Genomic DNA, 19,987 nt, shown 5'->3' with positions numbered 1-19,987 from the left:
GATAAGTGCTGAGACTTTGGGTATTTGGCAGCTGTGAGGAGGGCAGGGGGCAGGCACAGCATCATGGCAGCCTTAACCAAAGCTTGAATGGAGTGTGTTCAAGGGAGGAAAAAAAGAGGAGGCAGGAACACTGGGCATGGTTCTTAACATCCGTAGCCCGAGCAAATTTGAGGTTCAACGTACTTATCGTGATATCACTATAAAGATCATTTTTCTTATTAGGTGATATGCTCCTCAAAGAACTAGAAATGTGATTTATCTTTCGTGCTTTGCACAAGGTAGGTGTTTAAATAATAATGGCAGAATTTAACTAAAATTTTAAATGAAACATTCTCTTTGTCCCACGGTACATGGTAACACTTTATGCACCCCCCACCCGGCCCTTCCCGGCTCAGACACCTCTGGGGAGGACCATGTGGAAAAGAAGAAGAAACTTAGTGTGTTTTTCTTTTTGTTCTTTTTTTTTTTTAAACCAATAAAGGTCAAATTTCCATTGCATGATCACTTTGTGCATGCGTGATGAATCTCTTAAATGCTTATCTTAGAACTTGGGTTCAGGAGGGGGAAGAGGGGAAAAACCTCAGCCCTGCCAACACGTTGGTTTGTGTGAATCACAGCTCAGTGGAACCTTTCAGGCATATAATTTATCTTTTCTTTGGCCTGTGTAGTAAAGGCTTCATTTGTTCGTGAATTCTTGCCTTGTTTTAATGATGTGATGCTCTGAATGTAGTTTTATGAGGCACAAAAATAAGATTGTCATTCTGAAAACACAGAAGATTTGTGTGCTTCCCCCCCAGAATGAAATAGTGGCATCTCTTTCCCAATTCACAGTCCTGTGGCTTTGTGGCTGGAATTCCAATCCACTGAGGAGCAAGTGGTGAAAGTTGGGGGGAGGGTTATGGGAGGGGGAGGGGGACAGCTGATGAGCCCAGAACATAATTTACCCTAAGAATTCTGAGTCAATACATTGCATCCTGTCTATGCGTAGGACATTTTCTGGTGGTGCCCCCACCCAGAAAGCCGTTGACTGTGAAGTTTTATTCTTACTTTCTGAGGGCTGTGTTCTCTCATGGCACTTACAGAACAATTGGTCCCCCCTCTGAATACAGGACTGTGTAGCCAGGGATCTGCTGAGAAACCTTAACAAATCAGAAGCCCATTTTGGGGGTTAAAAATTCTTCAAGACGTGTGCATTTGAAAATCACACAAGTTCCCAGGTTGATGGAGAAATGCCTATTTCTTCACCTTTTTTCATGTTTTATGTGTACATCATGCAGGTTGAGCACTGAATATTTCAAATTACCACCAACCCAAGATGGAAATTCGCAGCATATTGTAACAAAATCAGATGCAGATTTCATTGGTAAATTGGAGGGCACTAGCTCACTTATCCAGAAAGGAAAGCAGGTTATAATTTTGGGGTAACCTGAGAGATTATTGCAACTTCACAATATCACTCCTGGGTTTGCTGTGCTAGATACCTCCCATGGTTCCAACACAAGCCCCCACCTTTGGGCTCAGATCTCACCTTGAAATCCATTCCACAAATAGAGTTGCCAACTCTTGAGTGGGTTTTTTTTTTCAATAAAGGAAGCTGAGATAATAAAGCACAACTCTGAGCCAGGTGTGATGGTGGCACACATCTGTAATCCCAGTAAACTCAGGAGGCTGAGTTGAACTTTCGTAAGTTCAAGGTAGGCCTCAGCAACTTAGCACTACCCTGTCTCAAAATAAACTAAAAAGGGTTGGGAGTGTAGTCCCCTGGATTCAATCCCCAGTATTGCAAAGCAAAAAAAAAAAAAAAAAAAAAAAAAAGAAAGAAACAAGAAAGAAAACAAAACCCCGGAACTTTTCTTAGATGAAGAGTGAGTTGAAAGGGCTGGAGTTTTATGGTCACATACATTCAGGATCAGATGCAGAACTGGCTTACAAAGATGGGGATTTGGATGAGTCATCAGGCAACTGGGCAAAGATGGGAAAACAGCCCTTCATTCCTTTCGCAAATAACTCAGTCTTTTCCTGACTCAGGCAATGGATGGGCTTTGATGCCCACACCCCAGGAATACCCGACTATCAAAAAAAATGGCAACCTCAGAATAGCTTTGGAAGTCATGGCCAAAATGACAACTCCACAGTGCTTCTCTGCTCAGGGAAAGGGAGCAAGCAGTCTCTCCAATGCTCATGAGAACCAAACAGCAGTTGACAACCTCAGACCAGGGCCTCTTAGGCTCCTGGGGTGTCTGTCTGATCCACTGCTCCCTGGCTGGGGTGGGGGGCGGTGAATCCTCCTGAGTCTAGCCACCCCGCAGCACTGCTTCCTCAGCACAGCATGGAGCACCCTGCACAGCACTGAGCACCCTGGACAGCCATCACAGGTTTATTTATTCGTGTTTCCTTACTGAACACCAAACTCCTTAGAGTAAACACCCTAACCCTGTCCACCACAGTAGCTCTGTGTCTCAGGCTGCTCCTGGGCACATCTGAAGACTCACTTTTTATTAATCCAAAAGCTATTCAATTGACTCCTTGAACTGGTACAGCTTGGGAAGTGGGCATTTGAAGGGACTTTTCTTTTTCAACTTCTGAAAAAAATTTTGAAAATACTTTCAGTCAAAATTTATAGGACTGGGCATGGGGGTACATGCCTGTCACCCCAGGCAGGAGGCTCAGGCAGAAGGATTGCAAGTTTGAGACCAGTCTCAGCAACTAAGTGAGGCTCCAAGTAACTTAGAGAGATCCTGTCTCAAAATAAAAAATAAAAAGGGATGGGGATGTGGCTCAGTGGTTAAGTGTCCTGGGTTCAATCCACAATACCACGCCCCTCTCTACAAATTTATAGGAACAGCAGAATGCTGCTGGTAAGAGTCTTCACATGTGAAGTCTTCACATGTTTTCCCAATTTCAAATGTCCAGAATTTTTGGCTGGTGTCTAATAGTCTCAATATGATGCTTTACAGCACCCCAGATGCATTAAAACCATTGATTAATGTGATACTCATTTTCATTAAGAAAAACAATATATGCACAGTGCTTAGAACACAGCCTTGAATATTATAAGGACTCAAAAGATGAAAGCCAGTGTTATTAGCATCTTAGCTGTACATCATTAAGTTGTCATTAAGACAAATATATTGACAGTGGTGATATTTAACCATGTCATAAAACCTGAGCCCATCTGTTTTTTTCTTTGTTCTATATTTAACTAGAAGCTCCTACTTTATGCTTACATTTTGAAAAATATTGTTATTGAAAATGTCTGTTAACCAAGAAAAGGAGTGCTTCAAAAATACCCTGTATTGACTTCTATTTTCTTCCACATTCAAGGAGTTATTTTCCTGCCCAGAATACAAGCAAACTCTTTCAAGGTTAAATGCTCTCTTTACTGTCAAAAGAGCTTGGCTTTCTTTGCTCAGGATTCAGGATATCACCTTTAAAAAAAATATACTTTTTACAAAAGTATTAATTTAGCTTGTTGGAAAGTAACCAATACATAAAGTAGTCTGTGGAGCTGTAAATGACACCTTCCTGCAAGAGATAGTTAAAGATCAATCCAGGTTCTTCTGAGCAAAGCATGAAATGTGTCCCAGCTAATGCCTGAAACCACACCGTATGTCAAACACGCTGCTGAGACCAGGCAGGGGATTTAAGTCTTTTAGGAACCATTTTTATTCCACTAATGCCTTTCTGTCCGGACTCCAGTGATCATAAATGCGACCTGTCTGCCTCGTCTCTGATAAATGGAAGGACGGGTTCATCTGCATGTAACTCACCTTCTCTTTTCTTTTACATAAAACAGATGTCCCAGCTGTTATTGTTCTCCAAACAGATGTTTCTGCCCAAAGAAACAACCCTCTGCTATTTGTCCTAGAGGGGTGCACGGCTTGACCCCTGTCTAGGACCCGGGGTGACTGTAGGGTGATGCATGTGCCCCTGTCTGGGGTCTTGGCCCATCAGGTCTGCAGCGCACCCTGGGCGCCCCGGGTCCTGGCACGCGCTCTTACCTTCCCTGCAGGGACCGCATCGCCCTGCCCCGGGCCTCCGGGGGCCTCCTCCGCCTGGTCCTCGCTCTCTGCCCTCCTGGCCTCCTCCTGGATGTCAGCTGCTGCCTTGTCCCGTCCCTTGTCCAGTTTGAATAATTTGTCAAAAAAGCTGGTGTCCTTGGCGGGGGCCGCCCCTGACTCGGGTGCCCCGGGGGCAGACAGGGCCTGGTCCGGGGCAGGGGTCCGCCCTGGGGTTTTATCCGCGGCCCTGCCCGGTGCAGCTGCGCCCGGAAGCGCGGGCTCCTCACTCGGGTCTTTGTTCCCCGGAGCGTTATTGGAGCTGACATCAAGCTTCGCGGGTCCGCTGGATGAATCCGTGCCTTGGTCTCCGGTACGTCCTGGTACAGGCCGAGAGAGAGTCAAGAAAAAACGAGATTTAGCAGCTGGTGCCTCGGGTTTGGCCTCTTTCCCAAGATTCTTTCCGTTGGCATCGGCCACAGCGCCCATCTCCATTGTCTTGGGGGAAGAAGTGGTCACATTATCCTCCTGCATGCTTATGCCCAGATCCACTGTAAACACAAACATAAACAGAGGTCATTCAACGAGCCAGGAAATTCCAGGATGAATAATGGACTCCAAACTGTTGATACACAAAGGCACACAAAGGCCGCCATGCAAACGGGGACCTTGCTTTCTCCAGCTGCTCCCAAAGCAGAAGTTCGCCATCCAGATGCCCAGTGACCTGCTCTTCCCAGGAGGGGCACGGCAGGTTGGCGGGAGGGCAATCCCTAGGGGTCAGGCACTGCCTGAGTGACACCCAGCCACAGTTGTCTTCTATCTCCACAGGAAGATGGGAGAAGCATTTATCGGACAGTGGTTAGGAGCCTGGATCTCCGGAAATAGATTAAGGTCTTTGGAACTCCCCAAGGTTAACTTTTGGGATCAGTCATTCTTTATTATGGAGATCTCTGGCCTGGTACTATTGGGTGGATGCCAGTAGTATTCCCTTCTTGTGACCACCAAACACATCTCCAGATTTTGCCCAATGTCCCCCAAGGAGACACTCATGTTTAAGAACCACTGAGTTAGACTCCATTTGAATCCAAGTTATTTATTTTTTCTCTGCTTCAATTTTCTAGCAAAATAAGGCAAATAATAGAACCTGCCTCATAATTTTGTTAGGAAGATTACATGAGTTGATATTGTTAAAGTACAAAGGAGGGGGTCAGTACTATACTAAGTGTTCTAAATGTAGTGAACCTTAGCCAATACCATTACTCAGGAGTGAGAAGCTGATATCCAGAGAGGTTGATCTACCTTCTCAGGGTTGCCCAGCAAGCTGGGAGGTAGCTGAGCCTGGCACAGGTAGAACCTGACTCTTAACTTCATTGCTTTCTCATGTTAGCATGAACGGTTAAAAGTGTTGCAGATTGCTGGGCGCTGTGGTGCATACCTGTGATCCTAGCATCTTGGGATGCTGAGGCAGGAGGATCACGAGTTCAAAGCCAGCCTCAGCAAAGGTGAGGGTCTAAGCAACTCAGCAAGACCCTGTCTTTATTTTTTTATTTTTTATTATTTTTTTTAATATTTATTTTTCAGCTCTCGGTGGATACAACATCTTTGTTGGTATGTGGTGCTGAGGATCGAACCTGGGCCGCACGCATGCCAGGCGAGCGCGCTACCGCTGAGCCACATCTCCAGCCCAAGACCCTGTCTTTAAATAAAATATAAAATAGGTCTGGGGAGATGGTTCAGTGGACCAGTGCCCCCGAGTTCAATCCCTGGCACTGCCCCCATCACCACCAAGAAAAAGTTTTGCAGATTGATACAAGTAATACTGGCAAAGTTTGCACTTTGAAGACCAGCTAAGCAGATGTCTTCCCAGGAAGGCTAGTCGGACCTCAGACCCCAGTAGAACTAGACCTCTTCCCTGGAGGAGCACTTTCCCAACACCCGCCTGTTTGTGCTTTGCCCTCTGCCTCAACTTAATTGAGCTGCTTTCCCCTTTAAGCAGTGTGTTTTGGGGAAGTGGGGCGGCGGAGGATAGCAAGAATTTGGGAATCACCATTAAAGATCTTCTGGGCCCTCCCTTGATGAACCATGTGGTCTTGAGCAAGTCTCTAAAATTCTCAGCATTTCCTCATTTGTAAAACGGGAACATTCGTGGCTTCCTCGCAGGCTTGCCATGACTGACGCCAGGGGAACCTCGCACAAAGGACTTGGCACAATGCCTTTACCATGGCGTGCACCTCATAAAGTGACAGGCCCCCTGGTTACTTTTAAAACTCCTCCCCTGCCTTTCATAACACGGCATTGTGTTTGATTCACTTGGTCAGGAGATGCTTCTTAATATGTTGATAGGAAGACAGACAAGGGTAAAGGGAAAGGGAAGGCTCCCTTGCTTATATTGTACCTTAATATATGGCAATCACCTCTCCCTCTCTCCCTCTCCCTCTCTCTCTCTCTCTCTCTCTCTCTCTCTCTCTCTCTCTCATTGGTAATTGTTTTTGCCAAACTCTAATATCTCATAGTGTCTAAAGTCAGGAGCAAACACACAGGAGAGAGGGAGCTGGATTCTTGCTTAGCACGGCAGCCTCCTCCATCAACACAGAGGGGCAAGGAAGTGGTAGAAGACCAGGCCAGAGGCTGGTGAGTGCTGGGGTTCCTCCTACACCCCGACCTCAAGGCCCCTAGCTCAGCTGCTGGCTCTTCTCCACCTTTTACCTGTGATCCAGGAATTGGTACTGGAGGTAGGTGCTGCGGGAGAGAGAAGGACAGAGGGAGAAGTGACAGATGGAGCAGGGCACCTGGTGAGCACAGGAGGCAGCTCTGACACATTCAGAGAGGATATAAATGACTTGTGGGCATGGGCCACACCAGGAGTAGAGGAAACAGTTGACAAAAAGGAAGAGGCTGGGCGCAGAACAAGGAAGGGACTTTCAAAATGCCAAGAGCATCAACTGGCTCCTTTCAGTCTGCTTTCTGTGTTCCTCACTCCCTGGCTGGGAACCACAGAACTGGTTGTGAGAGTGTCAATGCTAGAGACATTTCTTTCTATGGAAAAGAAGCCCAACGTCCCATAGATAGACTTTTTTAAAAAGTACCAGAATTTTGCTTTGCTAAAGGGCGAATCCCATGTATATTAGCAGATGTAAACAATAGCTCTTGGTTTTCTTCGATATAAGGAGGCTGATTCATAGTGGGGTAGGAGGGGGAGCATGGGAGGAATAGACGAACTCTAGAGAGGGCAGAGGGTTGGGAGGGGAAGGGAGGGGGCGTGGGGTTAGAAATGAAGGTGGGATGTGATGATCATTATTATCCAAAGTACATGTATGGAGACACGAATTGGTGTGAAATACTTTGTATACAACCAGAGATATGAAAAATTGTGCTGTCTATGTATAATAAGAATTGTAAGGCATTTTGCTGTCATAAATAAATAAATAAATAAAACAATAGCTCTTGGTATCAGAAAATCGACAAGGTGTTTTCAATGACTTAATAATAACTCAGTGTCCTTAGATGGCACATTCCATGACCACTAAAGCTCCAACTCCAACCTTGGGGAGGCACCCCCCGGTTGATCACCTGGGTTCCCATTTTCCTTGCTAAGATGCTCAAGTCCTAGGTGGGCACATGATCTAAGCTTAATTAATAAAAAATAAGTCCTGGGTCTTTGGCTAAACCTACCAGAAGAAAATTGTGCCCTTTGTGCTGGGGTTGGCAATCCACCAGGTCATACATCTAGAGGTGGTGCTGGCTTTGGCTACAACATTGGGGTAGTGACCAACAGATGAAGGCAGAGACAGGAAATCCAGAATGTAGACTCCCAATGATATCACTTGGACATCCAGCTGTGCCTGAAATTGGATTTTAGTGTCACATGAGCCAACATTACCTCCCCGCCTCCTTGTTAGTTTAAATTGAGCACATACTCAGTGATTCAGAGAGAATTTCAGGGAATTGGCCAGTACCTGTTTCTCTTGTTATTTAGTAGGAATCAACTCTCCCCTAAGGGAGCGGTCTCTAAGCTCTTCAAATGTGTCCAAAGACCCAGTGAGCTCTGTGAAGTTGGGGGTACATGAAATGCATTCTCTAACATTTCATCTTAACAAAAAGGGAGAAAATCCATAAGGGAAAGAGAGATTACAGTCATCTGAGACCTTGGATACCAACTCTTAAAACAGATAAAATATGTTCTAAAACACACTCACACACACACACACACACACACACACACAAAACCAATCTGTGTGAATTGAGTTAGGAGAAATGCCGTTGGAGTTACAAGTTTTGTCCTCTTGCAAAGATAGGGCATATTTACATGCTTCTCCACATTATCATGGAAGAAGTACGTTCCTTCTAGAAGACTGGAACTGAGCTTTCAGTTCCTATGAAAAATCTTGGGGGAAACCCATCTTAAATCTGGTTTCAATAAAAAAATGTTCTTGGAAAGCAGACAAGCAGATGACATAGCAAAGAGATTTTACTTTTCATGGAGGAGAAAAAAAGTCTAAGAAGAAAAAAGGAAATCAAGTAAGAATATTTGCAAATGGCAGCTACCAAATACTTAGAAGGTGAAGCCGAAAAGTTTGACCTCTTTCATGCAGAAAAGGTACTTTGTACTGTGCATGTGTTCTTTTAAAGGAAGTGATTTTATCTAGATGTGTGATTGGAAACAATCCCAGGAACATCTGCGGGTAACTGTAAAGAACTTAGATTGTGGATCAGAGGGACCCAGTTTTGATTTTCAATCTCTCAGTCACTAATTGGGTGGCTGGGTAAGTTACATGGACTCTTTATGCCTTAGTTTTCTTATTAAATGGACATGAAAGTAACAGAGCCTTCCTCAAAGGCCAATTGTGAGGATTCATCGAATTATTCCCTATAAAGTGCCTGACACATGCTGGTGGGTGGGTGATGTTCAGGAATCAGTAGTTGGTTGTCTTTGTTCTATTTTTATCCTATTACTATGATGATTATTTTCTATTTCTCAATGTAGGCCAGAAGGGGAGGAATGATTCAAATGGTTTCACCTGCAAACTCGAGTGCTCTGGAAAGGCTTTTAAGAGCAAGAAGCCAGAAGCTTCTAGAATATCCTCATCATCTGCCAAGCACCAGGTTTTCTTAGTCTAAACAGGGGCTTCATCAGAGTTCTGAGGGTGCATGTACCCCTGCGTTGGTATTGCAGTATTCAGAACATCCAAGGAAGGCTTATCTGCTGTTGCTGCTGTTTTTCAAGTGTCAGGGCTGAAATTTTCACTTGGTGCAACTGCAAAACCACCAGCCCACATTCTGGGAGTGTTCCAGGAGTCAGGCAGCCGGGAGTGTGTGCCGTGTGAAAAGGTCATTCATGAAGGCACCTTGACATCGCCACAGGCTGGGGGCCGTGGCACCCCCACTGTACAGGTGGGGAGACTGAGGTCGGAGGAGAGTTTCTAACACTGTCCAACTCATAAGGGGTGGAGTCAGGGTCAGACCCATGTTTGCCCGATTCCAACGTTCCAACTCATAATGACACAGGACAGCGGGAGCAAGAACAGGAAAGGAAGGAGGACGGGAAAGGAGGGGAGAAGAATGAAGTGGACAAGGTTGGGTTCATAGCATGGACGGATTTCCAAGAAAAACTTCACACAGATGCGGGGGTGGGTGGGTGGTATACATTCTCACATCTAGGAAACACTGGGATATGATTTTTGTTTTAAATGGAAATTAGGTGATGTCATTTTCCTGAAAAAAAAAAAACATACAAAGAAGGCCTCACCCTGACTAAAATCCAGTCCCGACACGACCCTGGACCCCAGCCCCTAGAACCCCAGGTCACACTGTGCTCTTCCTCACACACTCAGTATACGAACCGTTCCCACCTGAAGCTGTTCATGTGCTACCTGATCTTTCCAGCTGTGAACGTTTCCCTCCAAGATCTTCCCATGGCTCCCTCCGAATCGTTCAGGCCTCAAGTCGGTGGAGGCTTCCTTGACCACCTATCTGAGGGAAGTCCACCTGCTCACCCTCCTTCACTCTCCCAAGTACAGAGAGCATCTGCTGCTCTCTGGATTGATTTCAGAGCAGTAGTTCCCCCATGTCTGTGATTTTGATTATCATGGTTTCAGTAACGTGTGGTCAACTGCAGTCCCAAAACATGATTACAGCATAGTGCGATGAGAAATTAAAATAGTTTGGGAGAGACCACATTGACATAGCTTTTATGATAGTGCAGCATACTGTTATTCTTGGTTTATTAGTTATTGTTACTCTCTTACTGTGCCCGGTTACAAATTAAACTTCATCATAGGTATGCATGTATCGGAAACAACCTAATCTCGATAGGTTTGGTGCTATGGGAGGTTTCAGGCACCTGCTGGTGAAGGAGCACATCCCCGGGGCTACTGGAATTCCTCTTTTTCTGCTTCCTCCCCACTAGCATGGACGCCCCAAGTGGACAAAGCCTGGGTACCTCCTGATTACAGCCCAGTTCCTCCAGCAGTGCTTGACAGTAGGGTGAAGTCAGGTAAGGTGGTGAGGCAGCAAGCAGAGAGCCTAGGGAGGAGGAAGGCACCTGGCCACAGACCACAGTGGTGACAGAGGCAGAAACAGCCACCTTTGTAACCAGATGGCTGCTGGAAACAGATTTCTTTTTGTCTGAGAACTTATTGTCCAAATCCTCCTGGTTCTGAAGGTAAAAGAGGATAGCAGACACTGATAATTTTATTTGTAAAAAAAGGTGTCTACTTAGGAAAAGTATTTCCCAAACGTCCTCTTCTATGCTACACTGTCCTGTGTGTCACTATACAGATGGATCAGGATAAAGGATCGAGGGGCCCTACAATGCAACACTCACTGCAAGGGGAAATTGTAAATCTTGCAAAAGGCACAGGAGTTTGTAAAATCATGTGAATTCGCATTGGCGAGCTGCTGGGATCACATCTGGAACTGTTGTTGGGCAAGATCTGGCAACGTGAGAGGTCCGTCGGAGACCAGGGGAAAGTCATGATGAGGTCTTCAAAAGAGAATTCTATTTGAATTTGATATTTGAATATCAAAGGATTCTGATAGGCCCTTGGGGAGACTGATGAAGACCTCAAAGGATTTGCAAACTGACCCTTCTGCGGTCATGTTGCAAGAGTCAAATGACACTTCAGACAGCTGTGGCTTTCTGTGTTGTGCAAATGCATTTGCTGTTTTAAGTCATCAACTCAGGACTCAAGTGGGAGATACTCATCGCTTGGAGGAAGGCATTAGATTTGAACGTTTCATTGAATGATCACATTTCATGCTTTTCATCTCAGTATTAAAAAGCCAGGTTGTCTTTGCCAAGAAATTCTAGCATAAATAAAAGAAGGGAATTGGTTTGGGGCATGGAGGAAGAATTCCTGACTATCACCTTGATCCAACATGTCTGGATACTCAGGGACGAAAACGCTGAATTCTAATAGAACATGAATGAAAGATAACCACTAACCCACTGTGTCCAGAGAGACCCTCTGAGGTGGCAGATTATCAGCCACTGTGGGGCAAGACTGTGAAAGCAACATGCATGGACCCCACTCTCCTCTTGGCTTGAGCATCAAGCCACTATCATTCATGTGGCTACAGAATCTGAAATGTACAAAGCTAATGCAAAACCAGCCTCTGCTCCAGCACAAGCAGATTCTCAAAGACACAGCAGATGTTTGAGTTGGTCTTGTGGGTTTTCCTTTTAATAATTGGAGGATAATACACATGTAACATGTGCTTACTGCGGAAAGTGATTAATCTCTCTTAACCTTTTCCTTCCCTGCCTCTACCTTCCGCTCTTCTTTCAATAACAAACATCAGCAACCTGAAGGGCCTCATCAAACTTTGATGTGCATAGATATTCATCTATGGTGGTTGTATTTGTCATTGTGCATTTTTATAAAAATTGGATCATGTTAGAAATATACTCAATTGTTTTTTTTCACATCATAGTTTCTCCTCATGGCCCACATACCAAATCCATCTTCTTTTTTAAGAGCTGCATAATATTCCTGATCTACCAGAAGACATTTAGATCATTGTCTAATCCATGGATACTCTGTTCTTTACACGGTTCCTTCCATGTTTACCATAAACAGTGCTCCATGTTCATAAATCCTAAACTGGTATTTTCCTCCTATAAACTAGAGGCACAAATGTAGAATTGCTATAGCAATGAGCAGATAATTAAAAGCAAACAAACAAAACCAGCCAGATTACTCTCATGAAAGGGTCCAGAGACTCCCACTTCCAGAGGGTGTGACAGTGTATCTTTCCCTATTGATACAGTATGAAGCACCCTCAGATGGTAAGCAGTTCAGTATTAGAGCCCCCAGCTGCAGACAAAGGCAGGCTTTGATGATGGGGGGGGGGGCTGGTGAAGAAGAAGACATGCACAAGAAGACTGACTCTGAGAACAGGAGCCAGGAGACAGAACCAGCAAGGGCTCTGGGGAGAAGGGTGCAGAAGTAGCCATATCAGGATGGCCTTGCTCTCCCACAGAAAAAGGACAGTCAATGGACACATAGAAAGGGGCCTAGCAGTGTCAGAGAAAACCACGACAGAGTGCCAGGTCACACCCACGAGGCTGGGCCAAACCAAACAGGCAGACAGCCACCTGGAGAACCGCACCTCCACACAGTGCCCGTGGGAACGTGAAGGGCACAGTGGTTCTGGTCCTCAGAAAGTCAAACACAGAGGCACCTCGGGCGCCAGCATTTCCACTCTGAGGCGCAGCCCAGAGAAGGAAGACACATGCTCGTGGAAAACGGTGCCCGAAGGTTCAGCGTAGAATTATTCACGGCAGCTCATGGAAGCCACCCCCATCTCCATCCCCTTATGAATGAGTAAGCAAAACGAGGCCCGCTGAACAGAGGAGTATTTACCCATCAAGGGCGTGAAGCACTGGCACAGGCTGCCACGTGGATGAATCTCCCAAGCGCTGCCCTCGGTATGAGAAGCCAGACAGGCTGAGTAAGCAAGGGCAGGTGGCGGGAGGCTGGGGGCGTCGGAGCTGGAGTCCGAGGTGCAGAGTGTACACCGTGCCTAGGCCCCACTGCATCTCATGGCATGAAGCAATGTCCCAATAATGAAAAGAAAAGAAGTAACAGGAAAGATTTCCAGAAAAGACAGAGGGGATCCAAAGCAGAGGGAAGGATCAGTTGACTGTCTCCTGTTTTTCGAGGTGGGCTTGCAGCAGTGGCCGCTCTTAGTAATCTCTCCTCCGGGGTCTCCAGGCCATGTGGGCCTTGCATCCTAGACTGAGAGCAATAGCTATGGGGACATCTCCAAATTCTGGTGTCTAACCTCTTGCTTGGAAAATTCAGAAATTTGAACGGTTTAAGTTGCTTGGAGCAATGCACACCCGCCCCCCCCCCCAGGCCATTTTAAAAGGGCTGACACATGAGCCCTGCAGGTAGCTTATTGGTATAGGGTGAGACCACAGTGCTATGAGGTGAATGGCCCCTGGCAGTGTCCACCACCGTCCCTCTCCGTGGAAACATTGATGGGGAGCACACACAATGGGCAGGATGCCCAGTGAGCTCAGCAACCAAGCCAGCCCACTTGGAGTTGGCTCTGGGACTTCAGGGCTTAGTTCCTTCCAGATGGGAATGATATTTTTTTAAAGCTGTCTTTGTTGACAGGTATAAAGTAGGGGGAGGATCAAGACAACACAAGAGGTGGCCAACTATGAGATCTGCTTACGTCCCAGCACCGTGTGTGGCCTGCACAGTGTGGAGGTTTCTCAGAATTGGGGAATTTCAAGTCAACTCTTAAAATCAGGCTGTCACTGAAAAGCCTCATTATCTGTGAAGGGATCCCCACAGAGAGCTACCCCTGAAGCTGAGTGGAGACAGGGAACATCTCTGGTTTCCTGCAACCTCCACGATGTGCAGAGGTAAGCCTTCCTTGCTGCTCTTCACTACCCGTGAGAGCAACGGAATCTCCTGGGGATTCCAGGAAATAGAGCCATCGAAGCCCTGGTATATCTGATACCCTTTGCTAAGTTCTGTGTCCACTACAACAAAAGGTTGCAAGCACTGCTTTTATTTGAGTTGTGGAAACAGTTTTTTTTTTTTTTTTTTTTTTGTGTGTGTGTGTGTGTGTTTTAAAGAGCAGCCAGGCATGGTGGCACACGTCTGTAATCCCAGTTACTAGGGAGGCTGCGGCAGGAGGATACCTAGTCCAAGGTGAGCATCTTCAGCATAGAGAGGCTCCATCTCAACAACAGCAAGGACAGGAGACCAATTAGGGGAAATAACAGATACGAGAGAGCACATATATCTGTACCCATCCAGGCCAGGGACCCTGCCCCCTAGTTTTCTCTATCTAGGTAGCTATGATTTATGACGTTTGGTCTCCCAAGACACTTTGCTCAAATGGTAATTTCGTCTATTCTCCCTCCCTGCTTATTATATCATAAGCAGGAGCACTTTGCTCAAGTAAGAATTTTCAATTAAAAAAATCTCCATATATGTACGTATATATATATTTATGTATATATATGTAATCTTTAAAAGCAAATTTAGGGGGTTCTTTTCAGAAACAATTGTCTGCGAATAAAAGGGAAGATTTTAATTTAGAGGCTCCTTATCCAAGTGAAACAGAGACATTCTTCTGCTTCTGAAAAACGATGTGTCCTGGCAGATAAATGGCACGTTCGTCCCTGCCATCCATTAGCAATGAGGACCGGGCATTTTTCCTTTTTAAGAGGGGACTAATGTGATGGGCTTGCTTGAAAAGAACCAGAGAAAGAGAAAACGGAGGTATTTTCATTTCCGTAAAGATCTGTGAAGTTTTAGGCATCAATGCTCCGGTGGGGAATCTGGCTGGTGATAAACTGGGACGTCGGAGCCGAGGGCGGGTGTGACAGCAGACTGCTTGCAGTGGCCCTGACTCCATTATGTCGTCACCATGGCCCTGTGCAGCTGCTGTCCTCAGAGCTCCCTTATGAGGTCAACGTCATGATTCCCATTTCCAGCTGGCTCTCGATGGTATGAACACCTTGCCCGGGTTACATAGGTAGTGGGTGGCAGAGCCAGGACCTGTGCCCGGGTCTGGGAGACTCCAGGGCTTCCGTGTGCTGCTGTATCAAACCACCACAGATGTTGTGCCTTACAGATAAGTTACCCCACACTTCTGAAGGTCATGAGTAAGAGATGCGTCAGCTTCTAGAAACTCAAGGCAAAAGCCTGCCTCCTGTCTTTCTCAGCCTCCGAGGCCACCTGCGTTCCCCGGCCTGGCGTCCCCTCCTCCACCTTCAAGGCCAGCACTGCAGCATCTTGAAGTCCCTGTGTGACATCTGCTCCTTTACTACACCTTCTCCTACTACGTCCCTCCTGCTTCACTCCTTGTAAGACCCCAGTGAGGACATTGGGCCCCACCAGGTAATCCAGGTTCATCCCCATCTCAAGATCCTTAATCCCTTCTGCAAAGTCCGATTTTACTATGTAGGGTGACACAGTCACAGGTTCTGCAGCTCAGATGTGGTCATCTGGGAGGAGGAGCGGCATTGCTGTAGGTCCCTCCCTTATCTATCACATTCTGAGGCCTCATAAATAAGAAATTATACAAATAAACTGTGTTCCCTAGTGCACGTACTCAGCCGGGGGCTGGTGATCCCAAGGGGGCCAAAACTGGTTCTGCAGGGAGGATGGAGGGTTGTATTCTTCCTGTGTGCAGAGCGCAGGGGCCGGGCGCGCAGGTACAGGGCACATGTGCGCCCCTCAGTGTGGCCCGCCGGGTTCTCTGGGCTCTCAAGGCTGCAGGCCTCCTGTGAGGGTCACAGTCCTTCCCATCTGGTCCCCTCTGCCCTGCTGCCCACGCCTCAGGTCCTCCTGAGGGAGAAGGTGACTCCAGTTCTCTCAATTGGCCATTTTTTTTTTTTTTGTTACTGAAAACGTTGGCTTGATCTGCTCACTCAGAGTTGGATTTGATGCTAATCCTTGCCATTCTGCTCTTTAGGGAGGGGTGCATGGCAACTTTTGTAAAAACATAAGTTGGAAAACAATTATCTTCCGGAAGGTTAAAGCCGTTTTGGGGCATTTCCTCCCTGGAATATCCAGGCTTAGCCTTTATCTCTTCCTTTTAGCTTTAGGTAAATAGCTGTCATCTCAGACGGGGCCAGAAAATGATTGCTGAATGTCACCAGGGGCTGTGGCATCTCCCGGCTCATGGCTTTCTAAATGGAACACTGTGTTCTCTTTGTAGGATGATTAATCGGGTCTGGCCTGGAGGAGGGGGAAGGGATGGCATATTTCGTGGCTTCTAACTCTGGGATTTCTGGGCCGTCAGAGGTTTTGCTTTTCCTTCGGAGTTCCCAGAGTCTGCATGTGAGCACACACAGGGAGCCTGGCAGTCAGGGCAGCGGGGGAGGCGGGTCCCCTCCAAGATGGTGTGAGGGACCGAGATGCAATAGCTTCTCGTGTCATATGTGTGAAATGACAGGTTCCATGTCACTACATTTGGAGTGGGGATCCTGACCGAGGGCTTCTGATCCAAAGTCAAACCCCTCTGCTGCCTGATCTACTGTAATCCTGGTCTCTCCTGGCTTTCAGTCACATCTCAGAAGAGATGAGGATGGTTCTCGGTTGAATTGTACCCCCCACCCCCAAAGATATGGCAGTCCTAAGCCTGTGAAAGTGACCTTATTCGGAAACCGCATCTTTGCAGATGGTCAAGTTAAGATCAGGCCATGAAGGTGGGTCCTAGTCTAATGACTCTTATTAAAAAGACACAGAGACAGAAGTGTTCAAAGGGAGGGAGGGTGCGGTGAAGGTGCAGGGAGAAGATGTATCCACCAGCCCAGGGGACAGGACTGGGACAGCCCCCCCACCCCGCCCTTGGAAGGAGCCCATCCTGCCAGTGCCTCAGTTCCAACTTCTGGCCTGTGCAGTGTGAGACAATACTTTTCTGGTGTTTAAGCCGCACAGTGTGTGGTAATTTGTTATAGCAGCTCTAGGAAACGAATTTGGGTAAACTTTCCAAGGAGGCCTATGGCTTCCCTCTTCCGCTTTGTTTGCTATGAACAGGAATGAGATGGACCAGAGAGCAGCAGCCCGCCCAGCATGGTACTGACCTTCATCGTAGAGCTGAACAGTGTGGGTGGATATGATCACTGGGATCCCATTCTGATCACACGTGCTGTCGGATGCCTGAAACACAACAGGTGTCTGTTACTGGGCAGGTCTTCAGGGAAAATTGGAAGAACTCCGGGAATAGCCTGAAGATTACTTCCCAGAATTAAACTTCATTTACAGGCTGTTTCTAGTCACTCCTGAGCTTTCTATCATGCCTCAGAGTAATGAAATAACCTCTCCAGGGCCTGGATTCCCCCATCACATGCACTCTCTGGTTTGTGCCTGTCTTAGTGAGTGTCACAGTCAGGCAGGCACCTGCCCTGGGGCACCGAGGCTCATGGGCACTTACCTAACCAGGATGGAGCAAGAATTTAACATACTGATTCCCAAACCTGGGGGTTAGCTCACTCCACCACCTGACACACACCAACACAACCATCAGCCAGGATGCTGGTCAACAAGCCTGTCAGATACAGCAGGTGCAGTGTTGTGTGTGCGTGTGTGTGTGTGTGTGTGTGTTGTGTGTGTGTGTGTATGTGTTTTATGTGCTCTTCTCCATACTCCCTCTCTTTATCTTCATTGTTGTAAACACTTTATAATTTCAGGGCACTGCCCTGATTATTTTCCTCTTCTGTTACTTAGTATAGATACTTTCAAAGATTATCAAGACACATATACACACAAACGTTCATACTCACATGGGAAGAAAAACAGTTGCACAAGAGTATGTCATATAATGCCATTTTGTGATCCAATAATCTAATTATACTCCTAATCATTAATATCAATCAAATCTTAATTATGTTAAGTATTTAACATACTGTCTTGTTTTGATACTACTATTAATAGTAAGAACATGTACTAATAAATGCAGAAGGTAAAAAACTAAAGGCCAGCTCCTAAAGGTGGGACTCTCCTCCTAAGGAGGGAGGAGAGAGAAGGCTTCCCTTTGTGTTTTGTAATGGTCATAATTGTTGAAAATAAGTCTGTGTTCTCAAATCTATCAACACCATACCAAGAAAACATCAGATCACATGGCTCAGACGATGCTACCAGCTCTCCTGGGGGTCAATATTTATATAAATTTGATGTATTGAGTAAATAGACTATCTTAAGTATTTCAGAATCAATCGCCTTTTTTAAAAAAAATCGGGGGCTGGAGATGTGACTCAAGTGGTAGCACGCTCGCCTGGCATGCGTGGGGCACTAGGTCCCATCCTCAGCACCACATAAAAATAAAATAAAGATGCTGTGTCCACCAAAAACTGAAAAATAAATGTTAAAAAATTCTCTCTCTCTCTCTCTCTCTCTTCTCTTATAAAAATATCGGCAGATTTCATGAACACTGTTCCCTAATTCCTAATGAACAACAAGAATCTGAGAATACCAGCCCTCCTGGTGAGTGCGTTGGCGGGGGCTATGGCCCTCCTGGTGGTGCGAGTTGGCTGGGCCCACCGATGGGCTGCTGGCCTCCAGTTCTCTGCCCGCATTGCCTGGCTCCTGGAGGCCAGAGGTAAGGAGGCTTATCTGGACTTGGAACCATCTGGGGAGCTTGGGAAACCTGCAGTGCCCACCCCACGACCAGAGATTATGATTTTAGGAGGTCTCAGGTGGGGCCTGGCATCGGGAGTTCCAGAGCATCCCAGGTCATGCTGATATACACACAGGGTGAGGCCCACGCTGAAGCATTCTCCTTCCCAGGCTTTCTTCAAACCCAGTCTTCTGTTCTGAGTAGGAAGCCCCTCTCCTCTGTGATCAACTTGCACGCACAGGTGTTTTTCCTGTCGGGATTTCACAGGTGTTTTTCCTGTCGGGATTTCCTCGTTTAGCAAGGCTCCCAGTGTTAGGCTGAATTGATATAAAAATACTGATGGTAGAAATTTAGTCCGTTTGCTTCTGGAAGTAGAAGGTCCAAGGAGAAGCAATGAGTGTCCTTGGCCTTTGCTCTTGAGAGCAGCATGGGAGAGGGACCCCTTGTTAGCATGACTGTACACTCCAACAGCAGGGAGCTTTGAAAACCCCCAGCCTGCCCAGCTCCCCCACAGTTTCTGGCTGAACTGGTGTAGAGGGCAACGCAGGCATCAGGCATCGCAAGACAGTGGTGAGATCTGGAACCACAGATGCAAACCTGGGTTCTCACCCTGAGCCCTGTGCACATGTTGGGGCAGGTAATGGTTTGCTATGGAGCGGGACCACCTGTGTATTACAGCATGTGTAGCAGCCGCCCTGGTCTCTGTGCCTTAGACACCAGAAACACCCCTCCTGGGATGTGACTATCAAAAATATCCCCAGACATTGATAGGTGTCCCTTCAAGGATCAGCTGACAAGATGCTACAGTTGAGAGCCCATCTGGGAGTAGGTGACGAACTGGCTTCCTAGGGACCAACCACCTGTGTTCCAGAAGTGCCCATCTCTGCAATTTCTGATTGAGTCTGAAGCAGAGCCCCAGAACCTGCATTTTTAACCAGCTTCTTGATGGACCCCAGAGGTCTGAGAAGCCAAACAGCAACGAGGACAGGAGTCCTTCTTTAGCATGGCTGTGACGGGCACTGGGCAGCCACGGCTGCTTCTGTCTGTGACCACTACCAGTAGCCAGTTCCCCGTGTCCGCACTGGCCCTACCTTATAAGCCTCCGTTTCTGGTTCTTTCTCTTGGTCTTCAACTCTTTGTGGAACGCTCATTTGGTTGCCCATTGTTCCTGCATTAGACAAAGAAAGAGACCGGGGGAGAGAAAGGAATTAAACCCAAGCCAAACCAAAGTCTTCAACTGACACTTGCAGCCAAGGAGCAGACCCCCAACGGTGGCTTGCGGATGTTATCACAGGCCCAGCTTAGAACAGGTGCTTATATTCACTTTGGGGATGATGGGGGGAGATTTTGGATCCTCACACCCAACAGTCAAATGCAGTTTTCAGTAGCATTTCATTGCT

At 46.7% G+C, this 19,987-nt stretch overlaps 1 protein-coding gene across 6 annotated transcripts in view; it reads right to left on the bottom strand.

Moving 5' to 3' along the window:
- Positions 1-19,750, bottom strand: part of Bcas1 (brain enriched myelin associated protein 1) — an 85,272-nt gene extending 65,522 nt beyond the window's left edge. For all 6 annotated transcript variants that reach the window (XM_077800084.1, XM_026391022.2, XM_077800086.1 and 3 more), the window contains exons 1-4: positions 19,679-19,750; positions 18,732-18,749; positions 17,056-17,107; positions 4,002-4,549 (exon numbers count right to left, since the gene is read on the bottom strand). In XM_077800084.1, coding sequence (XP_077656210.1) covers positions 4,002-4,549; positions 17,056-17,107; positions 18,732-18,749; positions 19,679-19,750 — 690 coding nt within the window. The remainder of the gene's footprint in view (positions 1-4,001; positions 4,550-17,055; positions 17,108-18,731; positions 18,750-19,678) is intronic.
- Between the last annotated feature and the right edge of the window lie 237 nt (positions 19,751-19,987).

Source organism: Urocitellus parryii, chromosome 6, assembly GCF_045843805.1.
Source record: "Urocitellus parryii isolate mUroPar1 chromosome 6, mUroPar1.hap1, whole genome shotgun sequence".
NCBI classification, from domain to species: domain Eukaryota; kingdom Metazoa; phylum Chordata; class Mammalia; order Rodentia; family Sciuridae; genus Urocitellus; species Urocitellus parryii.
The sequence above is the reverse complement of the archived record's forward strand: the minus strand, read 5'-3'. Positions and strand labels throughout refer to the sequence as shown.